The sequence below is a fragment of the Gambusia affinis genome, linkage group LG14 (genome assembly GCF_019740435.1).
Source record: "Gambusia affinis linkage group LG14, SWU_Gaff_1.0, whole genome shotgun sequence".
Lineage (NCBI taxonomy): Eukaryota > Metazoa > Chordata > Actinopteri > Cyprinodontiformes > Poeciliidae > Gambusia > Gambusia affinis.
Genome location: NC_057881.1, coordinates 26249931 through 26263575, shown reverse-complemented (window position 1 = coordinate 26263575; position 13645 = coordinate 26249931). Strand labels below are relative to the sequence as shown.

The following is a 13645-nucleotide window of genomic DNA, read 5'->3' as shown; positions in this document are numbered from 1 at the left end:
GAACCTGGGGTCTTCATTCTAAACAACATAACACTTCATCCTCCACATTTGTTAGGTCAGGAGAACAGTATTTAACATAAGAAGTGTGTAGAAGTTTCCAAAAGTATAACAGTTTTGCAATGTTTTCTTAATTCTTAATATTTTCAAACTTACATTAATACTGAAATCTAATATGAAAATAGGTCAATAATAGCTGACGTTTGGGTTGGAGAGCAACCACTCTGAATCCAGGCCAGCTCTATTGGGAATATGTGCTGTTTTTAATTATCAAGAACAAAAGCCATCCCGGAAACCATCAATGTCACACAGACACTTCAATGTTTTCTATTAAATAAATTGAAAGTCTTTGATTAACCCTGTCAAAGTTATATGCATCTTTGATTGTCAGCTCTTCCTTTCTCCCACAGACATCATCTTATATAGCTGCTGTTAACTGGCCTGGTATTGATTCCTTGTCTCCTACTGATGGAAATAGACCGAGTTTTCCTTGGGGTCTTTGTCATGCCATTGGATTCAGTGGTTGCGGATCTTCCAGCCACTCACAATGAGATTTTCAACAATAAGGCATTTCAGAGTAGGGATGAGTTACAATTCAATTTGATGAATGACGCAAAAAGAGTGAAGACAGCTTTTCAATGAAGATCAATACAGAACATAGCAGCTCAGCAGCTAGTCTCCTATTAATAGATGTGACCTGTAAAATAATATAGAATAAACTGACAGACATACTTTCATGGCCATATCATCTTTTATAATTGGATGGTAATAAAGATTATTTTCTAAGTCTAATGATATGTTTTTTAAAAACCCATAGTAAAAAAGTTTTAATGTTAATTTGATGATATTAACAAAAAATTCTAAAAAAAATAAAACAAAAAAGAAATGCATGTTAAATAGAAATAGGCAGCAACTAAAATACATGTTTATTGATTGGGTCATCTGGTGTCCAGCATGGTTTAAATATTTAAATCTGGCCTCTAACAAGTTTGCAAGAACATCTATCATAGATTTAATCACATTGTGTAAGAGACAATGATATCTGCAGTCTTGCTTTTAATCAACAAGACTTCCAAACAGAAAAATACAAACAATGTTACCTTATCTTCCCTTTATCTCACAACATTTCCATTCCCCCAGCCTTCAAAATAAAAGCCTACATTTTAGTGTGAACTAGTAAGGTCAGCTGCCAACACAGTTTCCTGCCACAAAAGGCCTTAGCTTTTTATTGCAGGAAACTTTGAGATACTGAGTGATGAAAGTGAGTGATTAAAGTGTGATAAAAGTGAGGCTAGCAGGCACCATCCACCCATTGTTCACACACAGCCCCAAACACATAACCGAGGAAACTGTCATGAGGACCACTGGAGCTGCTGGAGATGGGTGGGCCAAAAGTGCTGTATTAGCCGGGACCTTCTTGGAATCATCAATCACTTGTGCCCTTTGGGAGCTCACTGAGTCTGTTGGTCACCTTTGTTGCCTCTAAGTGTGTCATAAAGGGGTGCATATGTTAAGCTGCCAGAAACATGCGTAATGCTCGTCTGTGTACCTGAGTCCACAAGAAAAAGTAATCCAGAAACATTGTCCATGTTAAAAAGAAGCTTATCTGAGATGCTAGAATGCACCATCCTGTTTCACTGTTGCTGGAATGAACACAACACAATGCAGCACATTTTGCCCGCTCCAAATCTGAAATGATAGCAGAAAAAACGGTTATTTTTCTGCCACTGTGTCACTGCAGCCTCTGAGTCCCCCTTGAGTGAAACCCAGTAAAAGTGCATACTCTGTCTGGAAGCCAATAAAATTCTGTGCTGCCTCCCCAGCCAGCACACCTTCTTTGTCCAGATCAGAGGGGTCAGTGTGCCAAGAACAGATGTGTAAAAAGGAAAGAAACCTCACCCAAGCCAAGCAACACCACCATGTTCTCCATCAGCTCAGAGAGCTTACAGTCCCTGCAGACATCCAGAGACAACAGACGATCAGCTTGCCCAGCATCTGAAACTTTCAAGCTTCATCCCCTAACTACTCTGACATAACATGCAACAGTGGACTTTGGGTTAGATAAAAACTACTTTAAAACTGTTTTTTTCTGAAGAATCATGTGATTTGTGTCATGGCATGAAAAAACAACACTCAGATTTGAAAGAGCATAATCTTATTCAGATGGATGCAATATCTTATCAGAGGTACAATAACCAAGAAAAGCACTCCCCACCCCCCAACCCCCCAAAAATAAAACTTTGTAGCTTTTGCTTGAAACTTTCCATGTTACAATAACAGTCCATTAGCATTTTTTTTTTATTTGTTCCAAAATGAAAACACTAAACTGATGGGATACTGTCAGCCACCCAACATACATCCTGATGCTGACAATCTCCACTAATTTCCCATCATTAGTGGAGAATAATGAGAGAAAATCTGAAGTGGAGAATTCTCTTTGTAATATCTAAAACATGTTTTTGATTTTTCATCCAGGTGAAAAAGTGGAGAAGCAGCTGTGCCGGGATGCCATCCTTCCAATGCCAACCATCTGTGAGGTGCCTTGCTCCAAGGACTGCACTCTAAGCCCTTGGACTCCCTGGTCATTTTGCTCCCACACCTGCTCTGGAAAAAACACAGAGGGGAAGCAGACCCGAGTGCGTTCTATACTTGCTCATAATGCAGGAGAAGGTGGGAATTCCTCAGACCTCCATAACAGAATTAAGACAGTCCTCCATCACTGTAAAACCCAATAAGTTACAGAAATGATTAAGGAAAACCGATTGCACAATTGAAGTTTTGAAAAACAAACCATTTTAGTTTATTTAATCAAAAAAGTATAATATTCATTTTATTTAGTTTGTTGCAACTAAAACCATTAATTATGTTGGACTAAAATGCTGAATTTATTCATACTTATTTAAATGTGTTAGATTTTAATATCAAAATTAAGTTAAATTAACTGGAATGCATCATTTTTAGACAATTTAGATCGCTTCTAGAGCTATTCAGTAAAAATGGAAAAACCGATTCCACAAAACTGAAACAGAAATCATCGCTACAACGGCCATCATCAAATATAAAAAAAATGGTCTTTTAAAGCTGACACCTTAAAGGTAGTTACATATTTGTACTTTTACTCAAATTACTAAATAGTTTTGAAACTCTGATAGATTGACATACACCTACTATAAATGCAAATATAGATGAACTGCAATGCTGTCTGACATTGATCCATGCAAACAATAATAATGCAAATCTATTTGAATAATTTCAAAGAAATCGCCATACTTTACAGGATAGTTCAGATTCACAACATAGATTAGCCAAAAGAACACACCAGACGTCTTTCCAACCTGAACCTCAAGCACAACATGGTGGCCTGGTGAGAAAGGAACTCCAGCAGGATCCTTCTCTCATCCACATCAGTTGCCAGATCAACTTCACCTTCATTTTACTCCATTTCATCCTGAAGTGCCACACAGAGTGCAAAATTATTGATCAATAATTTCCATGTCAGAAAGGTGAGAATAAATACACTTCATCAGCCACTGTTTACATTTTTAGTTGTTTTAAAACTTTATTCATTATGACCTTTTTTTTTTTAAATTCATATGGGCAATTTATTGTAATCCCCAAGTATAACATACCTTGCAAGTTTCGAAAATGCCTGAAGAATCCTCTCTAAATAAAATGCTGGTTGATAATCCAGTAAAATTTGCAGTAGAGCTGGAGAATTAGAAGAAAACTGTAGATAGTTTCTGCTTCATGACCAAAGGTGTGCATCATGTGCTGATGAATAAGAGTGTCTTACACTTTTACTACACCCAAAAATCCTACAGATGGATAGTAAAGGTTTCACAAACATTTTTGGTCTTACATAACAGTTCATTTTCAATTCAGATTATGACTAAACATTAATTTTAATACTGCCAAAATTATAACTCAGCCTTTAAACTGTTCAAAATAAAAAAAACCTCAAAATAAATGACAGACAAATGTGTACTTACGAGTAAATGAGTTAGAACATCAAGTTGTTCATTTTTGGATCTACTAAACTCAAGTTACAAAAGTTTCTGTTACTATTCAGCAGACTTGAATACAAACAACAAACTTCCTGCTGTAAGAACAGTGAACAGTGAACACACCAGGAAACTTAAAGAGGTGTAGTAGGATCACTGGAATATAACCTGATAACATCAGAGAGACACCAAAATAATATTAATAATATAATATAATATAATATAATATAATATAATATAATATAATATAATATAATATAATATAATATAATATAATATAATATAATATAATATAATATAATATAATATAATATAATATCTGCTTACACAGTTGATTGGTTTAAACCACAGGCTGTTTCATAGTCCATAATAAAAGTCCAACTTTATTTTGGCTTAATGATGCATCAAAATCAAAACAGCCCATAAATAACCAAAACAAGCATTAATTGTATTCTTTTTTTGAAATTTGTTTATTCTAATTTTTCGAATGGTCAACCTTTTTTAGATTTCTTTAGGCATTTGGTGAGATCATATGGAGAGCTGATAGTCATAAATTGTTGCTTGTGTTTCATTATACAGTGACTGCTAAGGTTGTGGCATGGGTTTCTGTGATGCAGGGTAAGAATTTACTTTTCCTAGAACTTACTTTATGGCCGTATAAAAAAGAGATGGTGTGCTTTGGATATACAGATTTCTTTTCTTTTGTTCAAGGTCCTTCTCTACTGTCGCTGGTCCGGCCAGTATTTGGTATATTTATATTTGATTATTCTAGGCACCAGATGTGATTCTTGTTGATGTTTTAGCTATAGGGTAGTTTCCTGCCACAATAGATTCCCTTTTCATGTAAAAATGTTATCCTTTCAGTCCTTTTTACTCACTTAAAATCCAGAACTAACAGGTGAAAGCAACTGATCACCAATGAAACCTTCACATCTACTAATTCTCTGGGTTGCTGGGGAAAGTGATATAACGTCTCTAAAGTAACAATGAGTGTCAACTATTTCTCATTCCAAAGCTCCTTAGAATGGTAGTAAATGGTAGTAAATGGTAGTAAATGGTAGTAAATGGGATAATGGATAATGTGACAGAACATTTTGGTAATATGCTGAAGGTAGCAGGTCAGAAAGGGAAGGAACTTCTTAAAGAAACAAAGGTCAACTTCAAGGCTTCAAATTTCTAAGTCATGTATTATATATACAGAATTTTTATGACAATTGAAAGTAACATAGTTATTTGATTGTGTCATGATGACACTAATGTCAAAAGAGCACAAGCAGGGAAAATGCTGAGAGAGCAAACTGAAAGAGAGCAAAGAGAGAGAGACAGAGAGAAGGAGATTTATTACCTCAGAGAGAACTGAACTTGACTGTAAACCATGGTGAAAATGACTAACACTCATCTAAAAAAGTTTATCAAAATAAACTGAGCAGAGCTAAAAAAAAATCTACAGAAAACAATTTAACACAAAGAATAAAATGAATTTTAAAAATGAATGAACTATTTTACATTTTTGATATTCAAAGTGAGCAAAGTCTGAACTGTTATCTTATTTCAGTTTCAAATCATTTGAAATGTGACAGAACTTTGCACAGGAGGAGGTTTGAAGAAGAAACATTTTATGTAAACTGTGGATTAAACATCCAGAATTAATTTCTTCTATAATAAGCAGTCGTTCAAATCTGCAGCGTCAACATAGCCATTGTCTATAAAATTAACACTTAAAAAACAAATATACTTATGTTGAAATATGTTGTAAGATCTTTAGAACAGACTTTCAAAACAATGTTTTAGGTTATGACCATTATTTGGGCTAAAAGACATTTTTCTTTCTCTGCCTGTGAAATCCAAAAAAGTTAAGATGACAAATGAATTGATAGTAATAAAAGTAGACCAAGATCATAGAAGGGGTGCATGCTAAATGCATATGTTTCTGCAGTTCAATACACTTATTTCTGCTCAATGTCAAATTAGAGTTAAAGCAATACAAGCAAGCTTCAAACTCTCCTTCAGTTTTATCTTCTTCATCCTTTAATATTCAAAAGTATACATGCTGCCAAAACGGATGAAGCCAGGTATTTTTTAAATATTTCTACCAAATCTAATATTGCTCTTTGTTTTTTATGTACTTCAGGAGGACTCCAGTGTCCCAATGTCAGTGCACTGCAAGAGACGAGGAACTGCAATGAGCATCCATGCACTGTGTATCACTGGCAAACGGGTTCCTGGGGGCAATGCATCGAGGACTCTTCAGGTCCAAACACTAACACGTCTTTGGGGAGAACGCGCGGTGATGACATCTCATGTTCAGTGGGAATGCAAACCCGCAAAGTCATTTGTGTCCGGGTCAATGTGGGCCAAGTTCCTCCTAAAAAGTAAGATTTCTCATCATTCATAAGAAATACAGCAGGTGACAAAATAAGTCCGCAATGGACTGGCAACCTGTTCAAGGTGATCTGCCTCTTGACCTTTGACCACTGGAGATAGTAATCAGCACCCCTCATGACCTCAGGGATAAGTGGATAAGATAATGGATGGGTGGACAAAATAAGAAGCTTTCAGTAAAAAAGATATTTTTTAACATATATTTTTTGTCAAACTTGAATGCTTCAGATCATCAAACACACCTTTAATATCAGACAACGATAATCTGAGTCTGTGCAAAAGTAATTTTCAAATGTTGATCATAGTTAAAAGAATGTTGTGTACAATATAATACAATGAAGACTGACAAAAAGGGAAAAACACATCTAAAGCTTTTTAGATGCAAGTCTTTCAACAATTTTCAGACAAAATACAAAACATCAGCTGTTTTAAGCATGTCAAGATTTTTTATCGTTTTCCAAGGGTGTGAATTCATTGACATTGTGGCTAACTGGTGTTAGTTGAAAGTACTAATGTCTGGTTTGATTTATGCTAAGCTTTTGTTTGCACATGAAACAAATATATTCATAAATACATGTTTTTATAATGTGAGGACTTATTTTATTTAAACGAAAGAACAGCTTTGGTTTGCTGCCATATTTTGCATATTTCTCATTTTGCTGTGTAGTCTAAAGGTTAATGTGTTTGGTAGCTGTTTGCTGATAGACAGATGAGCTGCGGAGCTTTTCATCAACAGTTTTAAGCATCTGCTTCTCTTTTCCTTCCTGGAGGCAACTGCTGGGAACATGAATTATCTGTTTATTTATTCAACACAACAGTAACATTATTCTGGCAGCCGAGCCACATTATTCAGGCGAGCCCTCTCAGCCTCCATGCTGTGTATGGAAACTCATCTGGCTTTTTATGCCTGTGCTGACTCCTAAATCGATGCATGCTGTAGCTTACTGAGTCTGCTGCCTTGGGACACACTCACACATTAATAGAAAGATGAAGAGCTGCTTTTACTGAGAGCCCTAACTGCTGCCCACATCAGGGGCCCTGCTACCTGCAAACATCAGATAGTAGAACATATTTATGGATGTGACAGTGATTTTATTAGTGTTTTCTATTTGGCTTGCAGACTATTTTAAATTTTTTTTAAATTAATTTATAGTTATTGTGACGCTTGACATAATTCAGTAAATCTTGGGTTTGTCCAATTTTTACAGGCTCTTGGTGTATCTGAACTAGTCACAGCAATTCTACTCTTCCAGGTGTCCAGAGAGTCTCCGTCCAGACACAGTAAGGCCGTGCCTGCTTCCCTGCAAAAGAGACTGTACTGTCACCCCATACAGCGACTGGAGCCTCTGCCCCCCGGCGTGTCAAACAGGTAACTATAGCGCACATTAAAGTTCTTTACAAGATGCAGCATAAGCCACATTGAGGCATGTCATAACAAGGAGTTTGATCAGGTGTAATGAAGCATACCCTAATAAACAACTGCTGCAACTCATGCTGTAGTTGATGTAAAATATTAGTAGAGCAGCAAATAGGCATCATAACAAAACAAACACTGGTCCCTTCATCAACACATTATTTTAATATAACATTCCTCCTTGTACTGAACATTGTTTTTTGTCTAAATCTTAACATGTTTCACAGTAGAATAATCTACACATTCCTCACTCCCCATGCGTTTAACCCACAATCAGTTTATAAGAGCTGTGCTGCCCTTTAATCCATCAGGCTTCTATAAATAGCTCTGCATCATGAATGCCCAGACCTCTGTTGGTTTATTTACTGTGATGTGATGCAGTAAACATGTAGATAACAGAATGGCCTTCATTTCTTACAGCATCGCAAAAGGTAGGTGACACCTTGTAGTTCAACCATGGACACCTTTATCTGTAGGCAAAACGATGCAGTCAGTCCAATCGTGTCTGTAGAACTGTGGAATCATGGTGTCCCAGGGCAGGTATGATGGTTAAATAACCAAACATGAGAATTGTGTCTGAACTAGTCAGTCATTTAAAAGTGCAGCATAGTTCAGTTCCTTTACAAAGTGAACTGAATATTTTTTTTATATCCTAATTCACACTATAAATTCATTTCCACTGTGAAATCAAGTCATTTATAAAGAAGCAAATATGAAGTCAGAGAAGCTGTTGAAGAATGTAGACTGTAGACAATCTGCTTTACTTGTATTTATGTAATTTTTTTATGCTAATGGTGCACTTTTGCATTTTTCACCCTTATTAAAGATTAAGCTAAAATGCTAGAACATATGTTGTTTACATAAAATGTTCTTCTGTGGTTCTCTTCAGGTGAGAAGTCAAAGAGTAAGCAGTATAGGAAGCGGATGATCATTCAGTTACCAGCTAATGGAGGACAGGACTGTCCTGAGATTCTGAGTCAGGAAAGAGAGTGTGAAGCACCATCCGTCTGTCAAGGCTACAGGTACATTCTCCGACTTACCAACATTACTTATGTCACGTTTGTGATTATTTATTCTCTCTACACAAATTTTTAGTGAAATTGTCACCAATTTTAGTCATATACCTTACTTACAAGAATTAAATGAAATGCTTGACATTGTGGTGCATTGAGCTCAGACAGTGCAGATTAAATCAGAACCAAAAAGAGTGGCTCTACGGGTTCAGTGTTCCAGTCCAATTTCACCCAAATCTTAACTATTAAATATTATAGAACCATTAAATGGGAACCTTTCCAGGACTTGTATTGTCTTTTCTATTGTTTTTTAATTATTCTTTTTTTGAATTTACATGTGCTAATCTGTGCTACAAGTTAATTTTATTTTAGCTTGCTCAGCTTGCGTCAGGTTTATCCAGTTTGCATTGCTAAAGAAGGAATAAGTATGCTGATTTTTGATACCAAGTTAAATAATACATATATCTCTTCTTCTACTATTATCTATTTTCTACTAATGGCCTTTGGCAGATGGAAAACCCACAAGTGGCGTAGATGTCAGCTTGTTCCATGGTCTGTCCGACAGGACACCCCTGGAGCTCAGGAGACCTGCGGTCCAGGCATACAGTTTCGAGGTAAGTGCGGCCACGCACACACACGAGCGCGCACACACACACAAAACACTCTTAGACTCAAATCAGCCAAAACCTGAACCAGAGAGTCCAGCACAGGTCTATAGTTTCAGTAATATGCCCTGTTGAATGCTGAATGCTGTTGAATGCTACAGCACTGAAGTTCTTCCACAGTGCAGATTTGGTTGTCATTGAACACTTTGACTAGGACAATATCAGCACTGATTTAATATCTTTCAGAAACCAGGCTGAAAGATATTAAATCAGTTGGTTTTTGCTAGAAATATATTCAACTGTTGTAATGTTGCTGATAAAAGGAGGGTTGAGGATTGGCCTGTAATCCTGCAACTGCAACTGGTCCAGATTATTCTTTTTCTGCAATAGTTTGATAACTGCTGCTTTCTAACGCCTGTGGAGAAATACCTGATGAGAGGGATGAGTTTACTGTTTGAATCAGGCACAATGACAGGCTGTGCGTGATTTTTTCACTGACATTTAATTTGAGTTGGAAATGAGACATATGATGCACAAAATGAGCTAACACACACCCTTAGTGAATGAATGTCTAAGACTTCTACTAATGTTATATTGAGACATTATAAAATGTCAGTGATGAGCATCCTGCTCCTTCATCTGCAGAAGCTCTTATCTGTGTACACTATTACTTGTAACAATATACTTTGATCGAGAATAGTTTCAGTAAAACCTCTTTGCTTTTCATCCACACTCACTGTAACATACTGTGGGCAAAAATGTTACACCTAAAGGAAAAGATATTTGGCTCCTCACTTGTAAAATAATCAAGTATTGTCTTGAGCTTTAGTAGAAGTCAGGTTTGGCTAGGAATAATTATAATATTTGCCTAAGGCAATTAATCAATAAAACTATTCATTTAGATCAAAAGTACCAAGTCCAGATATCATTGTTACCATGGAGAAAATAGACAGAGTTCAGTCTCCTGCCTGATAAGGCCGAGGTTTTAAAATAACAGATGATGTTATAAATCCAGCACTGGTGTTATCTGAAAACAAAGCTGCAATGAACACAGTCAACATCTCTCAAAGACACAAGAGTTTATTAACAAAACAAATTCAACTTTACAGTTAAAATATTTTATTCAACCAGCTTAGGTACTTACTCACAACTAAACCTAAGGGGGAAAATAATAATTAATAATTAAACTTTTGCTTTAATGTTTAATCAATCTTGAGAATGAACCATATTAGGCTTAATTGCAATTTTATACACAGTCCATTTATTACAAAAACAAACTTGACATAAAAAGTCAGATATTTTAAATTCTTATCTTCTTTAAATACTTTCTTCAGTTCCAAGATATTTGGATGAGATTAGAATAAAATCTGATTTCACCTTTTATTAGTTTAAGTTGAATAGATTCTTTACATGGTTCATGTTTATCTTACAAATTGACTGAAACATGAAAATGTAAAATGTTTGATAACACTAAAATGGCGTTACGGTGCTGATGACCACTAGCACTGGATCTATATTTGCTTTCTACCTTTCACTACATTCATGTTTATTTTTGTAAAATACACAAATTAGTGATGAAAATAATCCATTCAATCTGCTTATTTTGTTCCCACAGCCGTTTCTTGCCGAAAGCTGGACGGTGGGCAGGCAGACGTTGAGGTTTGTCTCAAGCTTGCCAGCCCCATGCCTCCTCTCACTCAGCTCTGCCATCTTCCATGTCAAGATGACTGTCAGCTCAGTAGCTGGTCCAAGTTTTCCACCTGCACAGCTGACTGTGTGGGCGTCAGGACCCGCAAGAGGATACTAGTAGGTCAGTACCAGACACTTGTGTCATACAGCTGAAACCTAACAGTTATACATTTTAAATGAGACTTATAATCTTTTTTTGTTAATGCCTGACAATTAATGAGATGTTTTCTGATCTAGGTCAGTTGGGATTATAAAGTAATTTTTAATTGCTAAAAAACAGATTTACTAGAGAGACTCGTACACATGCTTCTAAAATATTTCTTCTAATTTAAATGTTTATACATTAGGAAGACCATGCATTTTAAAAGTTTGAGAAAACCTAAATAGTGATGACATGGATAGGACTGAAACACTGACAGAAAGAACTGGACTGAGCTGTGCTGTGGATGTTGATGGCAGTTGATTTAATTTAGCATAGCTATGTCATCATGACACACATTTCTTAACCTAGTCTTGACTATGATCATGAAAATTCTATCTACTGATTACTGAGGGTGTAGACTAGGTTGGCGTGTGTGTGTGTGTGTTTGTGTGTCTTATTTTGATGTGCATCAACCAATCAGAGTCAAAACTACACCTATCAATTTATTTCAGAAAGACTCAAGAAGTAAAATCTACCAGGCCATATTTTACTTTTAAGACAGAGTCATTTCTTTCATATAAAGTGATTTTCTTTTTTTTTTTTTTTTTTACATTTGGCCTTCACTTCTTATCAGTTGGTGACGGTAATGTTCCAACCACCATGAAACAAAAAGTAGTAGAAGAAGAACCAATCACTGCCTCTAGTAGAAAGCATCTCTCCCAGCGATGGGGTCATCCTCACCTTCTCACCAGGATGAAAATGGGCAAAACCTGATTTGGTTTTATTGGTTCTGTCAGGAGAAATTGGCCAAAATTCAAACACACTGTTGTAAGAAGCTTGTGGAAGTACGCCAAAAATATTTGACCCTATTATACAGTTTAAAGACAACTCACTCTGCAAAAACTATGGAAGTATAATGGATCACTAGTTTCTGTTTATTAAAGATAAATGATTGTGGTTTTGACTTAAACCAGAAAAGTTTTAGTCTGATTTAATATCAGATAGTGGACGGGTGAGAGGTTGGAATATTTATTTATTTATTTTTTGTCAAAGTAATCAAGACAACACAGCTTCTTTAAACCTAGCCATTCCTATTTTTCTTATTATTTTCAGGAAAAAGCAAAAAACGTGATCAGTGCAAAAACAACCAGATGTATCCTCTGAGTGAGACACAGTACTGTCCATGTAATAAATACAATGCCCAGCCTGTGGGCAACTGGTCAGACTGTATTCTACCTGAGGGCAGTCGCTTGGAGAGCCAGCCTGGTGTGAGGGTGCAGGGAGACATGAAGGAGTGTGGCCAAGGATACCGCTACCAAGCCATGGTGTGCTATGACCAGGACAACCGCATAGTGGAAACGTCTCGCTGCAACAGTCATGGTGGGTTTTTTATGAATAAACTTCTACAACAAAAACAAAGCATGCTTCAGATATTGAACAGAAAGCTCACTTGGTGTATGTTAAATGATTTCTCTGTAGAACGCAGTGTAATATGCTTTCTGCAGAGGACAGATGCTGGCTAACATGTTATGTGAATGATTGCAGGATATATCGAGGAGGCTTGCATCATCCCCTGTCCATCTGACTGCAAATTAAGTGAATGGTCCAACTGGTCACGTTGCAGCAAGTCATGTGGCAGTGGGGTCAAAGTTCGCTCTAAGTGGCTCAGAGAAAAGCCATACAATGGTGGAAGACCTTGTCCCAAACTGGACCATGTGAACCAGGTGAATTGTGGGGTTTTATTGATACCTGATTTCTTTGTAAAGGAACTGCTCATAAGGAGATTTTAGCCAGTGAACAACAGTGAAATATGTAATTAAAAAATGTAAAAGCACAATTACTTTTGAGCTATAAAATAGTCAGGAAAAAGTAACAAGCACAAAATCATACAATATCCACAAATGAAACCAGTGCATATTGTCATATTTTATTAAAATTTAAATTTAGTTGCTTTAGAACAATGATCTCATTTACACTTTTTGTCTTTATTCCTGTGCCAAATGGATTTCATCTGAAGGCTCAAGTGAGTACATTTAAACTTTTTGATTTGTTTTGACTTTTTGGAAAGAAATTATGTGATTATTTCTGAAAAGTAAATTTAGCTGAGGCCAAATGGATGACGTGATCATTTTTGCAGTATATCTTGGTTCACTTGTTTCTACTAAGAATCTGTTAAGGTAACTGTGGTGTGCATGTGTCAGGTGTATGAGGTGGTGCCCTGCGTCAGTGACTGTGGACAGTATGTCTGGGTGACAGAACCTTGGAGTGTATGGAAGGTCAGCAGTGTGGACCTGAAGAGTAACTGTGGTGAAGGTGTGCAGACTCGAAAAATCAGGTGAGATGATCCAACTTGTGTCACACAGAGGAGATATTGTTTTTATGTATTTGTTTTTGCTTTTTCA

At 36.4% G+C, this 13645-nt stretch overlaps 1 protein-coding gene across 4 annotated transcripts in view; it reads left to right on the top strand.

Moving 5' to 3' along the window:
- thsd7aa (thrombospondin, type I, domain containing 7Aa) overlaps window positions 1-13645 on the top strand; it is an 84462-nt gene that overhangs the window by 51812 nt on the left and 19005 nt on the right. For 2 of the 4 annotated variants that reach the window (XM_044139118.1, XM_044139116.1), the window contains exons 7-17: window positions 2473-2667; window positions 4578-4616; window positions 6130-6370; window positions 7634-7749; window positions 8684-8816; window positions 9318-9421; window positions 11028-11222; window positions 12357-12623; window positions 12789-12967; window positions 13261-13266; window positions 13445-13578. In XM_044139118.1, coding sequence (XP_043995053.1) covers window positions 2473-2667; window positions 4578-4616; window positions 6130-6370; window positions 7634-7749; window positions 8684-8816; window positions 9318-9421; window positions 11028-11222; window positions 12357-12623; window positions 12789-12967; window positions 13261-13266; window positions 13445-13578 — 1609 coding nt within the window. The remainder of the gene's footprint in view (window positions 1-2472; window positions 2668-4577; window positions 4617-6129; window positions 6371-7633; window positions 7750-8683; window positions 8817-9317; window positions 9422-11027; window positions 11223-12356; window positions 12624-12788; window positions 12968-13260; window positions 13267-13444; window positions 13579-13645) is intronic. The other 2 variants (XM_044139119.1, XM_044139117.1) reach the window with 1 other exon arrangement.